Source organism: Myotis daubentonii, chromosome 3 (genome assembly GCF_963259705.1).
Source record: "Myotis daubentonii chromosome 3, mMyoDau2.1, whole genome shotgun sequence".
NCBI classification, from domain to species: Eukaryota; Metazoa; Chordata; class Mammalia; order Chiroptera; family Vespertilionidae; genus Myotis; species Myotis daubentonii.
In genome coordinates, this window is record NC_081842.1 from 215,372,331 (window position 1) to 215,390,036 (window position 17,706).

The 17,706-nt window shown below is 56.3% G+C and overlaps 1 protein-coding gene across 1 annotated transcript; it reads left to right on the top strand.

The window, feature by feature from the left end:
- Positions 1-4,197: 4,197 nt before the first annotated feature.
- Positions 4,198-17,391, top strand: LOC132231720 (solute carrier family 2, facilitated glucose transporter member 7-like). Its single transcript, XM_059691361.1, has 12 exons — positions 4,198-4,526; positions 5,526-5,624; positions 5,715-5,875; positions 8,130-8,254; positions 9,675-9,827; positions 11,265-11,390; positions 11,784-11,971; positions 12,266-12,376; positions 13,578-13,679; positions 14,519-14,594; positions 15,535-15,662; positions 15,962-17,391. The coding sequence occupies exons 1-12, from the start codon at positions 4,497-4,499 to the stop codon at positions 16,178-16,180; spliced, it is 1,518 nt and encodes a 505-aa protein (XP_059547344.1). The 5' UTR covers positions 4,198-4,496; the 3' UTR covers positions 16,181-17,391.
- The last annotated feature ends 315 nt before the right edge of the window (positions 17,392-17,706 follow it).

The window sequence follows — 17,706 nt, forward strand, 5'->3', positions numbered from 1 at the left end:
GTCCACATCTGAGTGAGATCATGAAGCATTTAGTTAACTTTTAAGTGTTTGGGAATGAGCTTTGATTTTGAGGGCAAATAAACTCACAGGTAACATACAGTGAGAAACCTGTACTATACATGTATACTGAGATCTAACAACCAAGTAAATGGATGGCAGATGGAGGGAACCATCTCATTGTTGCAGTGGTAAGTTACAGATAAACCATGAGAGGTAGTTTAGAATGATCCACGTGGTATTAGAGTAGAGCTGGAGATATTGGTATGAGCTCATGGTCAGCTTCCTATAGACTCAGGTGGCTACATATGGGAGTATTTATAGATGTGTGCATTTACCCGGGCCAGTAAAATCCAACCAGAAGAGAAAGGGATGGGCCTGGTGCTATGATTGCACCGAAGGAAGATGTGGAATTAGGAAAGACAAAAAGGATTTCTCCAGCTGGAGAAGATGCAGTTGGAAAGTGTAGGATGCCTATTCCAGGTGAGATGTGGAGATGTTTAGGGGAACGCCGGATTGGTCTGAAAGTGAAGCCAGAAAGATGTGGGAAGCTTACCTAGAATCTGTGGGTCCTTAGGAGCCAAATTAAGTGAGAACTTTGACCTCTAGATAATACCGGTGTTTTCGTGACCTCTGAGTTTCAGAGCTGGCGTGGCCGTAATGAGAATGCGGTGGAACTTGGGTAGGGCACCCAGTCGATAAGAAATAATGACAGCCCTGCAAAGCCAGCAGTGGTCAGGCCCAGCAGGGAGGAGAAATTGGAGAGAGACTCAGGAGGATGCAGTGACCACGAGGCCATCACAGATGAGATACCATTCGTTCAACCAATATTTCTGAGCACCTACTATGTGCCCGGCAGTGGATACAATGGATCTAACAGTCAAAAGCACATACCTAAGATCATTTCAGATAGTACTCGGGGCAAAGTGTGAGACAATGTCAGGCGAGAGTGGGTTTACTTTCAAAAGGGTGGTCGCAGGGAGGATGTTTGTACCGCCATGGTAAGGCCCTGAGACTGAAAAGCCACCCCTATAAGTGGAAGACAGGGGCCGGCCACTCCAGTCTGGTCATTAATAGGGTCTATTAAGGGGAACTCACATCTGAGGCATGTCCTGGTGGCTGCAATGTGAAATGACTTCCCGAGCTGCTTGGCAAGTGCCAACAAATTATATAGTCATGGGGGGAGGAGGGGTCGGGGGGAGGTTTGAGTAGTTACGGGTGCTAGTCCGTGAATGCCACAGGTCTGGGAAATGACGGGCTGGACCAGGTGAGAACAACGGCCTGTTCAGGGACCAGCGCAGAGCAGGAGATAAGGGAAGGGGGCTGGTGTAGGCCCGAATGAACATCAATTATGATCACACAGCCTCGGGGTGGGAGTGGGGTGCAGGAAGCTGCCTCCACCACTGGCCCAGGTCCACTCGTGGGTCCGGCAGCGGTCACCTCATGGAGCAGTCTCTCCTCCACAGAGGCCCTCCCCAAGGAGGTGGCGTTTCAGCTGAGACCTGGGGGAGGAGGTTTCAAGCAGAAGAAACAGCAGGTAGGAACTCGGTTTTGCCATCAGCTTGACTTTGTTGCTGTGGTTGACTCAGAGGAAGGCAGGCAAGACATCCAGAGGTGATCAGTGTTATCAAACTCTGAGCCGCGTGGCCAGCCAGCCAGGGGGCGTGCCAGTGGGAGTCAGAGCGCACTCCCTGGGAGCTGAAAGGCCTGCTGGACCAGCTCTCCAGGGTCTTTAGGAGCAAACAGAGAGAGCTATGGTCGCAGAATAATGCTGCCCCCTCCCCACCCCCCCTGCACTATGTTATGTCACATGGCAAAGTGAATGGAAAGTGCAGGTGGTGTTAAGGTTGCTAATATGTAACTCGGAGATGGGAGATTATGCTGGATTATTTGAGGAACCACATTGAAGAGGGAGAAGAAGGAAGACAGCAGCACAAGAGAGACACAAGAAAGACTCAGTCTCCGGTGCCGGCTTTGAAGACAGGGAAGGGGCCGCTAGCAAGGAAGGCAGGCGGCCTCCCGGAGCTGGAAAACGCAAGGGAACGGATTCCCCCTGCAGCCTCCAGGAAGGAACACGGCTCTGCTGACACCCGATTGTAGCTCCGTGAGACCGGGTCACAGTCATGACCTCCAGAATTATAAGGTAATAAGCGTGTGTTGTAAGCCACTAAGTTTGTGATGGTTGTTACAGCAGCCACAGGAAACTCATACCCACCTTAGTACTGGGGAGTGGGGGAAGTGCTAACAAATACCTAAATATATGGAATGGCTTTGGCATTGGGCGCGGGGGAAGAGGCTGGGAGAGTTTTGGGGAGCGTGATAGAAAAAGCCTAGATTGCCTTGAACAAACTATTAATAGAGATGTGAATGTCGATAGTGGCCAGGCTGTGCAGCCAAGGTTAAAGGGCAGGACAGTGCCACTTTGGGGATAGACCAGTGTATGATTCAAGGTCACTGAGAACAGACAGTTCACACACCTGGCTCTAGTGGTTCAGCATGGACTTCCAGCAAAAGAGGAGAGAGAGGCCTGGCCTGTGGCTCAGCTGGTTGGAGCCATGTCCTGTGCACTGAAAGGCTGCCGGTTCGATTCCCAGTCAGGGCACATGCCCATTTTGCGTGCTCCGTCCCCAGGAGAAGGCATACAGGAGGCAGCTGATCAATGATTCTCTCTCATCATTGATGTTTCTATCTCTCCCGTTCTCTTCCACTCTCTTGTGGGAAACAGTTTATTGTCTTCACTATCTGATAAACATAGACAGAACCCCCCCCACACACACACACACAAGGCTGGGTGCCTTTGAAGCCCTAGCAAAGGTCGGAGCTAGGCTCCACCTCTGTTTGTCCAGACAGTGGTAGCTGAAACTACTCCTCCATTTATTATTATGTAAATCCTTGCTGATGGGCTAGTCTGCCTGTTGCCAGGGGTCACCTGCCTAAGTGCTATGCTATGGGTGCATCCCAGAATCAATAAAAGCTTGGTGAGGCCTGAGCACGGGTGAAAGTCCTTCCCCTTGAGTTGGACTTGCCCGCCTGGTCCCCCAATATTTCCAATTATCTCTTGTCTTTTCATTTTCATTTGTGTGCGGCTCTGCTTCCAGTTCCTGAACCCTGACCCATGCAGGACGTGGGAAGGAAACACTCAACACTCTCTGAAATCAATAAGAACATATTTTTAAAAAGGAGAGAGGGCCTGCACAGAGCCTGTCCCTTGCAGTGTGTGGGTCCCCTGCTGTGCAGCTGTGGTGGGCGGGCGGTGTGGCTGCTCGCACTGTGAAGGGACCCTGGCTCCTCCCCGGGGGGCCTGAAGAGCAGAAGGCTGGGTGTGCCTGAGGCCCTCGCCTCACTTGCTTGAAGCAGAGCCCAGGACCGCATTGTCCCAGCCCAGGGCCCGTTCTTCTGTGACAAAACCAGCAGGGCGAGGGACACATGCCTTTCTTTCCTAACAGCCACTCCGCTGGCCGGGCCCCTGAAGCAACGAGGGCACCGCAGAGACCACATAGCACTTTGGAGCAGCGACGTAAACCCGTGCGCCCCGAGAAGCCTTCAGACGTGCGAGAGCTGACTATTTAGTCAGGGGCGCGAACCTCTTCTCCCTTAGGCCGTCAAATAACAAAATGCCAACAGCCAACACAACAAGAGCCACCCAGTGGGAACGAATCAAAGTTACACCAGAATAGAAGTCAGAACGGCAAAACAAAAGTATGGTGTGTGCAGAATGTTAGTAACTGGTTTCTGTGCGCCAGGCGATGAGGTGAACCCCGAACCGTCAGGAGCAGATGGGTGGGAGCAATAAGGACCTCGAGTTCTTTCGCCGTGTGCTGCGCCCTCGGGCTGCCACCCACATGCCAACACATTGCGCCCAGGGCACTGGTACGTCTTGCTTTGGTAACTTTGCGTAACGTTCATAATGCGCTGCCCCATTCTTACGTAATTTTCATTATGATCCTTTGATCATTATTCATACCCTTTGATCGTAATTTCCTAATTAGCCTGTCATCGTTATTCAGTTGCTCCCTACTTATCCCTACTTTTTTCTCAGTAGAGGTAATTCTGAAATGAACACCTTTGTTGAATATGTTATTGACTTGTTTAATGCCAGTAGGTGTACTTGGACATAATTACGTTGTCCGCCTGTAAAAGTATTTTATTTGCTCTTTCCTCCAAACGGACAATTAGTCCACGTGGGTGAGAGGAAGCACAAAGAACTAACAGGAGATGCGGCTGAGGCCCAGGCAGACTCCCAGTGCTGCTCACGGCTAGGGAGGGACCAGTGGCAGGCACCCCCATGCTACCTGGTGGAGGCAAAGACAAATCCATGCTTGTGTGAAACTTATCTTATCAGACGCCCAAGGAAAGTGCGCTCTTGGGAAAGCAGGCAGGGTCCAGAGGCCAAAGGGCAATCAGGCCACCCAGGCCCCACGGCGAATCGGCGGGTGCGGAACAGACCCGGGTGTCGCTCCGCTCTGAGGCAGAGCGCACCCACTTCTCACCTGAGCAGCATGGAGGTGCCCAGCCCACCCCGGGAGGGGGTAAGTGCCAGGCTAGGAAAGGCCCCTGTCACTGTCCCTTTCCCACCAGAAGAGGGGACCCGTGGAGGGAGGGGACGGGTTCTGAAACACCTACAGCGGCAAGGACAGCACCGGGGATCAGTCAGCTGAATCCTGCACCCCACCCTTCTCTGCAGGCTGGATCCCAGGCCAGCAGGGCTGAGGTCTGCGGGCAGTCACACAGCTGATGGTGGGGTGGAGTTAGGGGCGCAGTTAGCAGGCAAGCAGGGGGTGGAGTGTGGCCCAGGGCGGTGGCTCTGGACCACTGGGCACCTGGAGTCCTGGGAAGCACCGCCTCAGGCAGCCGCAGACCTGCCCCAAGTCTGTGCCCCCTGGGCTCTGGGGCAGTTCCCCGGAGCTGCCCCGGGTTCTGAGGTGGCCAGGGAAGTGGGATATGGAGGCCCCACGTGAAGGACAAGCCTCAGGCGCTCCAGCCCTCTGTCCCTGGCTCCCTCCACCTGGACACTCCTCCCCCAGGCCCAGGGCTCAGCCACTCAGGGCTCAGCTCCCAGGCCCTCCTCAGAGGCCTGCCCTGACCCTGCTGAACACGCCCCCCCCTTCCCCCCCTCCCCCACCCCCGGCTTCTCCCCTGTTACCCTGTGGGTCCTCATAGCTTTACTGGTATTTGGTGTCTGTACATCCTTTTTCTATTTGGCCTCCCCGCTCCCTGGAATGTAAACTCCAGGAGGCCAGCGGGTGCTGGACCTTTTCCCAGAGCCTCCCCCACTCCATCCCGGGCCAGCACGTGGTGGAGGCTCAGCTTTGTCTTTAGGGAGGGAATGACTGCGTGCCAGGAACAGGAAACCATGCCATTCACGGTGCCCCCCACGTCTCAGAGCCCTGAGACCCCACCCCCAGCCAGCCACCGCCCCACCTTCCCTGGGCGGGTCCCGGGGTCCCCGACACCTGGCCCAGCTGGTGGGAGCCCACTTCTCAGGTCATGGACCTCATCTCCGCCTCATCCCCGCCTCATCTCCGCAGAGGCTGCAGCCCACGCTGGTGCTGGCCACCCTGAGTGCGGGCTTTGGCTCGGCCTTCCAGTACGGCTACAACATCGCCGTGGTCAACACGCCGCACAAGGTGGGCGCCGGGCACGGGGGCTGCCGCCCGCTCCAAGTTCGCTCACCAGTTGCCCAATCTTCTTGGCGACCATGGGGCAATGTCTTCCAGGTCTTGAAGGCATTTTATAACGACACCTACTACGCGCGACACGGGACGTCCATGGACGAGAAGCACATGCTGCTCCTGTGGTCCTGCACCGTGTCCATGTTCCCCCTGGGCGGCCTGCTGGGCTCGCTGATGGTCGGCGGGCTGGTGGACAAGTGTGGCCGGTGAGCGGAGGGCGCGGTCCTCACTCGCGGGTCACGGGGGAAACCACGCTGTCACTGGGTGGTCTGCACGAGGTGGGGGCTTGATATGACCTTGAAAAGCCTCGTCCCCACAGTGCCACAGACCTTATGGCCTGAAGCCAGTCCCTGAGGTTCCCAGGACCCCTTCCCTTGTCCTTGCACGGGAGCAGCAGCCCCTCTGTCCCCAACCCCGCAGGCGAGGTACCGCCCTTGAGAGCAAAGTTCTGGAGGCGACTCCCCCTGGTGCCGTGTCAGCACCTGCAGCAGGTGCTCCGTAAGTGCTTGCCGATCGATCGGGCCTGACGCGCGGCCAGGTGACCCAAGGCCCCAGGTGTGACAGCTGCAGCCTCGCCCCGCGGTATCACCTGGGCTGCTGGTCTGAGGTTGGGGCGCAGACTGAGTCACTCCACGTGCCAGTCCCGTGTCTTTGAGATGCACAGTGGCTCTTTGTCCTTTGCTGGGCTTGCATGGGCTCCCTAATCTGGGTGCCTAAGCCCAGGAGCTGCAAAGAGGTGCCTCCCCAGATAAGGCAGGTGCCCAGGTCAAGGTCCCCAGGGAGGGAGAGTGAGCCAAGGCCTTGGGGTGAGGCACCGGGATGCCATCTGGCCACATCCCACTCGGAGGAATTCTCAATGACACTTGGACTCGATACGCCGAGACCAGCAGTTTTGGGGTGTGCGTGGAGCACCCTCTAAAGTAAAGAACTTTTAAAGAACTGTAGCCCTTCAGTTCCCACGCATGGGAGAAAATATCGGCGACTGAAAACCAGTTATGCGTTACAGCGGGACCCATAGGACCCCTTCTTCTAGGTACTTGATTGGCACTTACCATATGTCAGGCACGTGAATGAGGAAACATTCAGTATGTTGTCCTTATGCCATATCCCAGGCTTTTGTGTAATCCAGACTGCGCTGTTCTCAGCTACACCAGTGGCTGGACTGTTCTAGAAGCCCAGGTTTGGCCTCCTCACCTGGACCCCCCGTCACAGAACCTGGGAGCTCAGTGATGGTCTCCTCGCCCCCTCACCTTGCAGACAAGGACACAGACCGCTCTGGTGGAGCCGGCCTTGTCCCAGTGGGTTACCAACCGCCCTGAGCAGGAGGGGCTGGGGGAGACCAGGCAGGGGGCGCTGTCCTCTCCGGCCTCGGGGCAGCTGATCCTCGGCTCTCAGTCTGGGCCCCGAGGGCAGCTTTCTCAGAGGAACAACCACCCCGGAGAGAAAAGGGGCCTGAGAAACCATCCCACACACCTGGGTGTCTAGCGCTGCCTCGTCGGGGTTTTCCACTGGACTCTGTGGCTACCCCTCCAGAGGGGTTTCTGTGTTTCTGTTTAAAGATCCCCCCACCCCTGCTCCTGGCATTGTCCTCAAAGGCGGGCAGAGTGTGGGCAAATGTCAAAGGCGGGTGCAGCCAGCAGCCACCCCACAGCTGGGACCTCTCTTCCTGCCTCATCCTCCACTGGTGCCTCCTTTGGCAAAGCCCAACCCAGGTTGGGGGACAGGCTGTCAAGGGAGCCATTGATGGAAACCATCCAAGGGTACAGAGCACAGTCTCGGAGGGAGGGATGGTCCTGGGGGGCAGGGCAGCATAGTCCCTTTTTCTAGGTGCCCCCTCCCTCTCGTTCATACACTCATGGGCTGGCAGCCTTGTCAGGGACCTGAGAGAGCCTCTAGTCCAGTGGTTCTCAACCTGTGGTCGCGACCCCTTTGGGGGTCGAACGACCCTTTCACAGGGGTCGCCTAAGACCATCGGAAAACACATATATAATTACATATTGTTTTTGTGATTAATCACTATGCTTTCATTATGTTCAATTTGTAACCATGAAATTGGGGGTCCCCACAACATGGTTGAGAACCACTGCTCTAGTCTAACCCGGTGTCCCGCCTGTTGTGGGAATCCCCTGTTCAGCATTCCTGAGGGTCCTCATCTAGTCTGGTCTCTGCCTGAATACCACCTTGGACAGGAAGCTCCCTGCCAGAGGCGGCAGCCACTCCTCGTCCCTTCTCTGCTGTCCGCAGTCGGCTCCGGCTGTTAGCACCCCCACCCGCCCCTGCTGGCCCCAGGCCTTCCTTCCTGGGACTTGTGTCTCGGTCCCAGCTTTCCAGTCCCTCCCAGCCATCGGTCTTCTTGGGCACGTTCCCGCGCCGCGGTACCAGCTGCCTGCAGAGTAGGAGTCGTGTCAGGACAGCCTCTGCGCCTCAGCCCCTGCCCTCTGGGCTCTGCTGTCCTTGCAGAAAGGGAACCCTGCTGATCAATAACATCTTCGCCATCGTCCCTGCCATCCTGATGGGAGTCAGCAAAGTGGCCAAGGCTTTTGAGCTGATCATCCTTTCCCGAGTGCTGCTGGGAGTCTGCGCAGGTACGTGGAGCGACTGCTGAAGCCCCAAGGCCACACTCAGGTTCACCCATGGGGGGAAACGTCTGAGGCTGACATGCCTAGCACAGGGGCCGAAGCTGGAAACCAGGGAGATGAGGGTCCCCCTGGCCCTGCCCGGCCCGTGTCCCTTCTGGGGCACCCTCCTTCTCCCCTCCCAGACCCTGCGAAGCTCATGCTCTCCCTCCCCCTCACTAACAAAAGCTATCAGGGCTTTAAAAATGCACGTTTGGGTGGTGAGCACACAACAGAGTATGCAGATGTTGTATCATAAATTTATATGGCATTATAACCAATGTTACCCCAATATATTTAATTTTAAAACTTTTTTTTAAAACCCCCACTTTTGCCTTGAAGTGTAACTGACTGAAAGGCTTTACAAGGTATTTTCTGAGGAGGATGTCCAGTGTGCACTGAGGGGGAGGGGCTGCGAGCAAAAGAAACAGAGTTTGGGTCCTCGCTCAGCACGGGAGCCAGGTTCCTCAACCACAGCGGTTTCTTCTGTGTGTGTGTGTGTGTGTGTGTGTTGTGTGTGTGTGTGTGTTGTTGTTTTTTTTAAATATATTTTATTGATTTTTTACAGAGAGGAAGGGAGAGAGATAGAGAGTTAGAAACATCGATGAGAGAGAAACATCGATCAGCTGCCTCCTGCACATCTCCCACTGGGGATATGCCTGCAACCCAGGTACATGCCCTTGACCGGAATCGAACCTGGGACCTTTCAGTCCACAGGCCGACTCACTATCCACTGAGCCAAACCGGTTTCGGCTTGTGTGTGTTTTTTAAGTGATACAAGTTATCTGTGCTTTAGGAAAGTCAGAAAATAGGTCAAAGCAAGAGAATCGTCCCAAAATCCCACTATCCAGGGCCCCAGCTCTGCAGGAAGGAGAGGACATTGGCATCATGCCCTGCAGGTGGCCCCGGGGTCGGAGGATTATGGGAGGGTCCCCTCAGCAGTGCAAACTAAAGCAGCCCACAGGGCCCGTTCCAGCTCCCGGCGGGGAGGCGGGGTTTGCAGGGGCAGGACTTGTGCCGGGAGGCGGGGCTTTGAGGAGAGGCGGGGCTTTCAGGGGTGGGGCTTGTTCTGGGAGGCGGGGCTGTGGGGGAGGCAGGGTCTTGTGGGGGCGTGGCTGTGCAGGGGGCGGAGCTGTGTGGGGAGGCAAGGTCTTGCAGGGGCGGGGCTTGTGTCAGGAGGCGTGGCTTGCATGGGACCAGCTGTGCAGGGGGCAGGGCTGTGTGGGGAGGCAGGCAGGGTCTTGCAGGGGCGGGGCTGTGCGAGCCACCTGTCAGTGGTGGACACCCAGGAGAAGCCCGGGGACTATGAGATGGAGCTGAATTACCTCCGGATCCTGGGTCCTGGGGCTGGGACTGCTCTTCTCCCTGATTTTTGTTTTGCTGGAACCAGGCATCTCCTACAGTGCCCTCCCCATGTACCTCGGAGAGCTGGCTCCCAAGAACCTCAGGGGCACTCTGGGAACAATGACCGAGGTTTTTGTCATCGTGGGAGTCTTCCTAGCGCAGATCTTCAGCCTGCAGGCCGTCCTGGGCAATCCTACAGGTACCCAGGCGGTGCACGCCAAGGTCAAAGGGGACGAGGGAGGGGCCTGGGTCGTGTGGGGCCGTGGGCGCTGGGTCCAGTCGTTTGCTCAGCTGTGCCCATGTTATTGGTGGATCAAGCCCGTTGAGGCCGAGAGGTGACCTCTGGGCTGCGCAGTGTGCAGCTTGGAGGACACAGGTGACCTTGATGAGGACAGTGGTGGTGAGTGATGGGGACAAATTGTGCTTGGGACTGGGAGGAGAGGACTGGGGACAAGAGGCACACGCGCTCTTGGGAGTTCTGCTGGTGAAGGGGAGAGCTGGCGGGCCGCAGGAGGGGATGTTGTCCCCTGGGAAGAACAACAGCGTACTTGGCTGCTCACTGGCCCAGAAGCGGAAGGCAGTGGGACCAGCTGCACGGGGCTGGCCATGGTCGCTGTCTGTGGGTGGGCATGGCCCTTGTAGACATTTTCTGCTGGTTCCTTCCATCTTCTCAGTGGAAGAGGAGGCAGGGCCATTGCCTGAGAGTGGGTGGGTATGATGGGAATTTCCGCGCGAGAGAGGGGGGGACCACGTCTAGGCCGCGGGTGCAGTGAGGTCTGGTTTTGGTTTTCATGTTACACATTTCCCAGTCACGCATTCCTTAGTGGGTGGACTTGCGTCCCTGTATTCCCCACGGTGCCTTGAAGGGACTCAGAGCCCAGGAGGTGCTCAGTGCAAGGTCTTTAGTATCAGCGATTCCCAGGCTGCCTGAGCAGCTGAACACTTGTCACAGGACGGGCCCTGAGTGGAGGCCACGCTGGCCGGCGGCTGCCCAGAGCCACCTTGTACGCCTGGCTCGTGCAGTCTCTTGCAGCCCTCACCACCCTTGATGTGGTACTTCATTATCATCATCATCATCATCATCATCATCATCATCATCATCGTATCGTAATCTTTACTGATGAGAAACCCGAGGCTTGGGGAGGTTAAATAACTCCCAGTTCCCACCATCGCTCAGGCTTACTTGAGTCTCAGCACTGCCACCTAACATAAACCTTCACAAGGAGCTCAGATAGCCACTGGGCCCATCCCCGCTGGCCTAGCCTCCAGGGAGGTAGACTTATAAAATTAGAAGCAACACCTACCATTGTTTTCTCTGGGCTCACGCGTTTAAGTCAAATACTGTTCCTAAGAAAAGCAATGCTCCTCCTGCAGAAGGAACTCATGCCATTTCTCTTTAAAATTATCATTCTTTCCTCCATTGGTAAACGTGGAGCCCCTGTGTGGGTGGGTCATGGGCAGCCACCTGGTGGCAGGAACTAGGTCCCTGCTGGCCTTGGCTCTCACCAAGGCTGGAAGGTCGTGGGCGCGTGACCTTGTAACAGGAGTCAGGCCCTGGGGAAGGTCGGCTGGAGGGCGCCAGAGCCCCAGGGACCCTGCGGGTCAGTGTCAAGTTCTGGGTGGTGGTCCCTTGCAGGCTGGCCTGTGCTCTTGGCACTCACGGGGGTCCCAGCGCTGCTGCAGCTCCTGTCTCTGCCCTTCTTCCCCGAGAGCCCGCGCTACACCCTCATCCAGAGGGGAGACGAGGACACGGCTCGACAAGGTACCGGGATGCAGGCTGCTGGCCGCCTCCCACACCCGCCAGAACGTCCCTCCATGGCACCCAACGCTTGGGACAGGCGGTGGCCAGCGGGGAGAGGGGCCCCAGTGAGCAGGCGCCGGTGGGCTAGGAGGAGTCCGGGCAGCTCTGGGGTGAGGTCCGGGGGGAACACGGACAAGGTCAGAGCCACGGCTGACCTGTGTTGGCTTGAGAGCCTGACCAGCGTGGGATGTGGTTGGGGTTGGGGACACCATCACATGGTTGGGTCCTGGTTGGGGTCATGAGCACTCCACACTGGGAAAATGGGGAGCCGGTGGCCAGAGGTGGGCCGAGCAGGTGGGCGGCCCGAGCACAGGTGAGTGCGGTCAGCCATGGGGGCTGCTCTGCTCCCCCCAGCTCTGAGGAAACTGAGGGGCTGGGCCGATGTGGAGGACGAGATCGAAGAGATGCGCGTGGAGGACCAGGCCGAGAGGGCCGAGGGCCGCCTGTCCGTGCTCAACCTGTTCACCTTCCGGCCCCTGCGGTGGCAGCTCATCTCCATCATCGTGCTCATGGCCGGCCAGCAGCTTTCCGGGATCAACGCGGTACATGGGGCCTGGTGGGGCGCGTGTGTGCCCGGCAGCCGTGTGGGCAGGGGATGGAGGGTAGAGGGGGGCTGAGATGAGTGATCGGCCCTGCAGGCCAGGCCTCAGAACTTCTGGTCCATTCGAAAGCCGCTGGATTCAATCAGACGGGCTGCATCCCAGCTCTTTTCCCAGCTGCCTCCCTCCTGCCCAAGGGCCCCTGGGCCTCCCAAACTGTTTGCTGTAGAGTCAGGAAAGGCAGGCCAGTGGCCGACCCCGTGGGCCGGTCCTCACAGCCCTGGGCTTCTGTTTCAGATCAACTACTACGCAGACATGATCTACGCATCCGCCGGCATATCGGCCGCTCACTCCCAGTATGTAACCGTGGGCGCCGGCGTGGTCAACATAGTCATGACCGGCGTTTCGGTGAGCGGGAATACCCTTTCCACTGGAGGGGGGGGGTCCCGGCAGGTGCCCCGCAGGCAGACAGGGACCCCACAGAGCCCACTGAGGTGCTGGTGACACCGGTCCCAGGTCACTGAGGAACACAGACTTTGGGATACGCGCGCACCCACGTTTCTTCCTTTATAAAATGGTTACAGCGATTGCAATACCCAGGACGCTGGTGTGGGTCCCGGGCACAGAGACGAAGCTGGCCTTCTCCCTCTAGCCTGCACGCGGTGGGGGGCCGCTCCTGTGGGCCTCGCCGGACGGGGGGGCAGTCCCACCTGCAGGCCTGGAAGTGACGTTCACGCATGGCCTCGGTGTGGCCCCGGTGCTGGCGCTGGCGCTGGCGTAGGGATGCGGTAGAACTGGAAATGCCTTAGAACTCGGAGAGAGGAAGGAAGGCCAGCCAGGGCAGCGGGGCCCAAGTTGGGAACATCCGAGAGGGTTCGGGCTGAGAGAGAGGTGCGTGTCCAGGAAGTGGAGGAGGACGTGCGTGGGGTGACTGGGGCTCGAGACGGGAGGTCAGACCCTGGCTGCTCACTGCCTGAATTGGAGCAGCAGGTGACAGGAGGGGCCATTGTAAAACGTAGGATTTATTATCGTTCAGGCAGGGGGCGGCCGGCATAGCAGTAGGTGATTGCCATTGGAAAGACAGTCTGTCACTCCTAGTTCCAAACTGTGTGAGGAGGGAGGGGCAGGCCAGGCCACTCAGGGCCACGCGGGGAGGCACCAGGGTCAGCCGGGAAGCAGAGGGAGCAGGGGAACGCAGGCAAGAGCCTGCATTGTGGATTCTGTGGGACCACGGGGTGAGCAGGCTCAGGCCCGGCCCGTGTGAACAGTTTCAGGGGTTCTGGGACGCAGGGGTTGCCCGGGTTGTCTGGTACCTGCCCTGGGTGATCAGGACAGGGGGACAGCAGCCCTGGGTGTGAGCGCCCCCTGGAGGAGGAGGTCGGAGGTGCGGGCTCTGGATGGGTTAGTTTCACATGAAAGGCACATTCAGGGGCGATGTTGGCTCTCTAGAAACTGGCCAACCAACGTAGGAACAGTCCTTCCAGGGGTCAGCAGGGCCCCAAGATGGCAAAGCATCAAGTGCAGAAACTAGAAAATGTAGAAGGGGTGGTGGGCCAAGAGTTCCAGGCGCCCTGGGCCTGGAGGCTCCTCACCCCCTCCCTCCCCACAGGCCGGCACCGTGGAGTGGCTGGGCAGACGGCTCCTCCTGCTGGTCGGCTATGGCATCTGCAGCTCGGCCTGCCTGGTGCTGACGCTGGCGCTCCTCTTCCAGGTCTGGTTCCTTTCTGGGCACCCGGCACCGCCTCCCCACCCTCAGGACCCAGAGGACCCGCAGGCGGGTGGGAGGTCCCTGTAACAGGCCGGCTCCAATAGACCAGGGTGGGTCTCAGCTGGTCTGGCTCCACACGCCTTCAATGCAAGTATTTTGTGTTGTTGTTTTTTTTGTTTTGTTTTGTTTTTTTAATCCTCGCCCGAGGAGATTTTCCCATTGATTTTCTAGAGAGCGTGGAAGAGAGTGGTGACACAGTGACCTGTGCAGCTGGGTCGGTTGAAGTCTGTTCCCCTGGTTTTGTGCCGGCCATTGTCCTGGCTGTGGGGAGATGGCCCACCCGCTCTCCTGGACCCCGGGCTTCTAGAAGGGTCCTCTCAGCGAGCTGGAGTCCTGGCCCCAGGGCCATCCTGCTGATTGTCTGACCTGGGCTGTTGCTCAACCCCCCAGGGCCCCAGGGCCCTCCTGGTCCGAGTTCAGGCTCTCGGTGCTGAGTCCACATCTCTAGGATTGAAACGATAATGACCCGCTCACAGGGGTGTCATGGAGATTAATGGTTAATGTTGTGACGGGTGGAGAGTGAGTGACTGCATGGCAGGCAGGTAGGGCTGGAGGGAGCCTCTGGGAGCTGGAATGCTGGCCAGCCCCTGGTTTCATCTTCCTCCCGCTCTTGCCCACGCACCCTTGAGGCCCTCCCACGTGGGTGAGCAGAAATCCAGGCTCCTCCCTGTGGCGGGAAGGCGCCTGGTGTGGTGGACTCACCAGCCCTGAGCTCTCCAAGGCCGCAGGCGGGTGGGAGGTCCCCGTAACAGACCGGCACCGATAGCCCTGCTCTCCCACAGAGCGCGGTCCATGGGCTGTCCTACCTCAGCGTCATCTGCGTCTTCTCCTACATCGCGGGACATTCCATTGGGCCCAGTGAGTACCCGCACCCCCGAGCCCTCCACAGATAGAGCCCTAGCTGGTTTGGCTCAGTAGATAGAGCATCAGCCTGAGGACTGAAGGGTCCCAGGTTCAATTCTGGTCAAGGGCACATGTCCGGGTTGCAGGCTCGATTCTCTATTGGAGGGCAGGCAGGAGGCAGCCAATCAATGATTCTCTCTCATCATTGATGTTTCTCTCTCTCTCCTTCTCCCTTCCTCTCTGAAATTAATAAAAATATATTTTTTTAAACCATAGATAGATATACAGTAAATAAACAGACATACAGTGTACCTGTGGTAGTGAAACTTTATAAGCGATGATGATTAGGAAAAAATGGGTTTATAGATTGTAGACAAGTCTCCTTTTTTTTTTTTTTTTATTGCTTAAAGTATTACATATGTCTCCTTTTTTCCCCCCGCCCTTGACAATCCCCTGGCCTCCCCTACCCCCAGTGTCTTATGTCCATTGGTTATGCTTATATGCATGCATACAAGTCCTTTGGTTGATCTCTTACCCACCCTGCTCCTGCCCTCCCACCCTCCCCAGCCTTAATGACAAAAGGTGGAGAAGCAGACCCCAGGCAAGATGCCTGCAGCAGGCTCCTGCCATTCCCCAGACCTACCACAGGGGGCAGCACTTCCCAGGCACAAGCACTCGTTGAGCTCTGCTCCCCTTCATTGAGAATTGACCTCGAGGGCCCTGAGGGAGGTTGTCCCCCCGCCCTGCACCACTGCAGCCGTGGTGCCCCCGGAGGAGCCAGCGGGGCAGGAAGCAGGGCGCTGGCTAGAGATGCCGGCTCCTCCCTGGCCATCTAGGACCCAGGAGGCCTGGGGCCTACAGTTCCATCGTGTTTGCCTGATCCGAGGGGCTGGGGCCGGGCGAGGGCCCCCTGAGCCCACTGCGCCCCACTGGCCCTGTGCTCTCTGCCCTCGAGGTCCCGTCCCCTCTGTGGTGAGGACCGAGATCTTCCTGCAGTCCTCCCGGCCGGCCGCCTTCATGGTGGACGGGGCTGTGCACTGGCTCACCAACTTCATCGTGGGCTTCATGTTCCCGTCCGTCCAGGTGAGCAGGGGGTGGGTGGGAAGCGCGGTGGGTGGCCCCTTGCCCCCTCCCTGCCCCACCCTGCCCACCCCGAGGCAGAGAGCCTTCGGGAACCAAGCACAGGCTCCTTCTACTAAGAGCATCAGCTATTTCGGCATACGTGGTACCTTATTGGACAAACTTATTGGTCAACACAAACTTATTGGTCAACACAAAACTGGCCACCGAGAAACTCCCGGGTGGCGCCCCGAGGTCTCCCCGGAAGCGGCCCCTGTCCTTTCTCCCTCCGTTCCCTCCTATTTTCTTGTCTCTCGGCCCAGGAGGCCATCGGGGCCTACAGTTTCATCATCTTTGCCGGAATCTGCCTCCTCACTGCTGTTTACATCTACGTGGTGATTCCTGAGACCAAGGGCCAGACATTTGTGGAGATAAACCGAATTTTTGCCAAGAGGAACGGAGTGGAGATTCCAGAGCCGCGAGAAGAAACCACAGGTGTTGAGCCTCACGCGTCTCCGCCCGCGCAGGAAACTTTCTTCTGATGGCTCTGCAGGTGCCACGTCACAGTCGGAGGCCAGTCCCCGAGAAAGGGACTCCCCCCAGGCCTCACGAGAGGGTCACAGCTCTGAGCTTTCTGCGCCCCCAGTGGCAACTGGAAGGCTTTGGAAAGATCAGTCCCTGGTTTGGTGGAGACGTGGTTAGCTTCCAGCCGTAATTACCGGGTGGTGTGACTCCGGAGAATGGGCAGGCCCTCCGCATTGATTGGCAGGACTCGGTGCTCTGACTATGGATGTAGGGGTCAGAGACTCATGGAATGCTGCATGGATGTACTTTTATAAAGTAAAATGTTTCAAGTTCAGCTATTCATAGGGAGGCCTGAATTCCAATCAATGTATTGGCTAGAGAATGAAAGGAACTAGAGGCCAAGGCTCCGGATTCCGCTGCCTTCGGGGCAGGCTTCCATTCACGCTCCGTGCCGTGGCTTGCCACGTATTCTGGTCAGCGTCACAGCCTGCCGGGGCAGCTGGGCAAGAGAGGTAACAGGTGTTCTTGGGCCTGTTTAGAGAAACCCCCTCTCTGGGTGGGTCAGTTGACCTCTGCCTTGGAAACAGGAGAGCACTGTATCGAAAGATACAAAGTACCAAAGCTCACTCAGTAGGAAATAGGCAGCCTGTGTAGTCCTACATCCACTAAAGAAATGGAATCTGTGGCTAAAAACCTTCCCACAAAGAAAACCCCGGGCCCAAATGGGTTCACTGGTGAATTCTACCAAACATTTAAGGAAGAAATACCAATTTGACACAAAGTCTTCCAGAAAATTAAAGAGGAAGGAATACTTCTGAATTCATTGTATGAAGAAGTCATCATTATTCTGATTCCAAAGCCAAACTAACGATGTTACAAGAAAACTACAGATTAACACCCCATCATGAACATAGATACAAAAATTATTAACCACATTTTAGCAAATAGAACACAATAATATAAGGATAATAATATATCCTGACCAAGTGGGGCTTATTCTAGGAATGCAAGGTTGGCTTAATCCTCCACAAATTTATCTATAGATTCAACACAATTAGAACCAAAATTGCAGCAGGCCTTTTTGGGGCAGGGAGGGTAGAAATTGACAAGCCCATTCTACAATTTATGTGGAAATGCAGAAAAAACCCTAAAGTAACCAAACCAACTTTGAGAAAGATGAAGTTGGAGGACTTATTACCTCATATCAACACTCATATAAAACTACAGGTACCGAAACAGTATGGTTGGTATAGCAGGTAGATCAATGGAGTATAAGAAAGAACCCAGAAATAAACCTCCACATCCAGAGATAACTGATTTTTGTCTAAAGCAATCTGAATGGTGACAGGATAGCATTTCCAACAAATGCACTGGCTAATTATATCCATATGTGGGGAAAAAAAGAACTTTATCCGTACCTTACATTAACACAAAATGGATCACAGGCCTAAATTAAGACTTAATAAAATTTCTAGAATAGAACATAGGAGATAAATATTTGTGAGCTTGGATTACACAAAAACAACACCAAAAGCAAAATCCA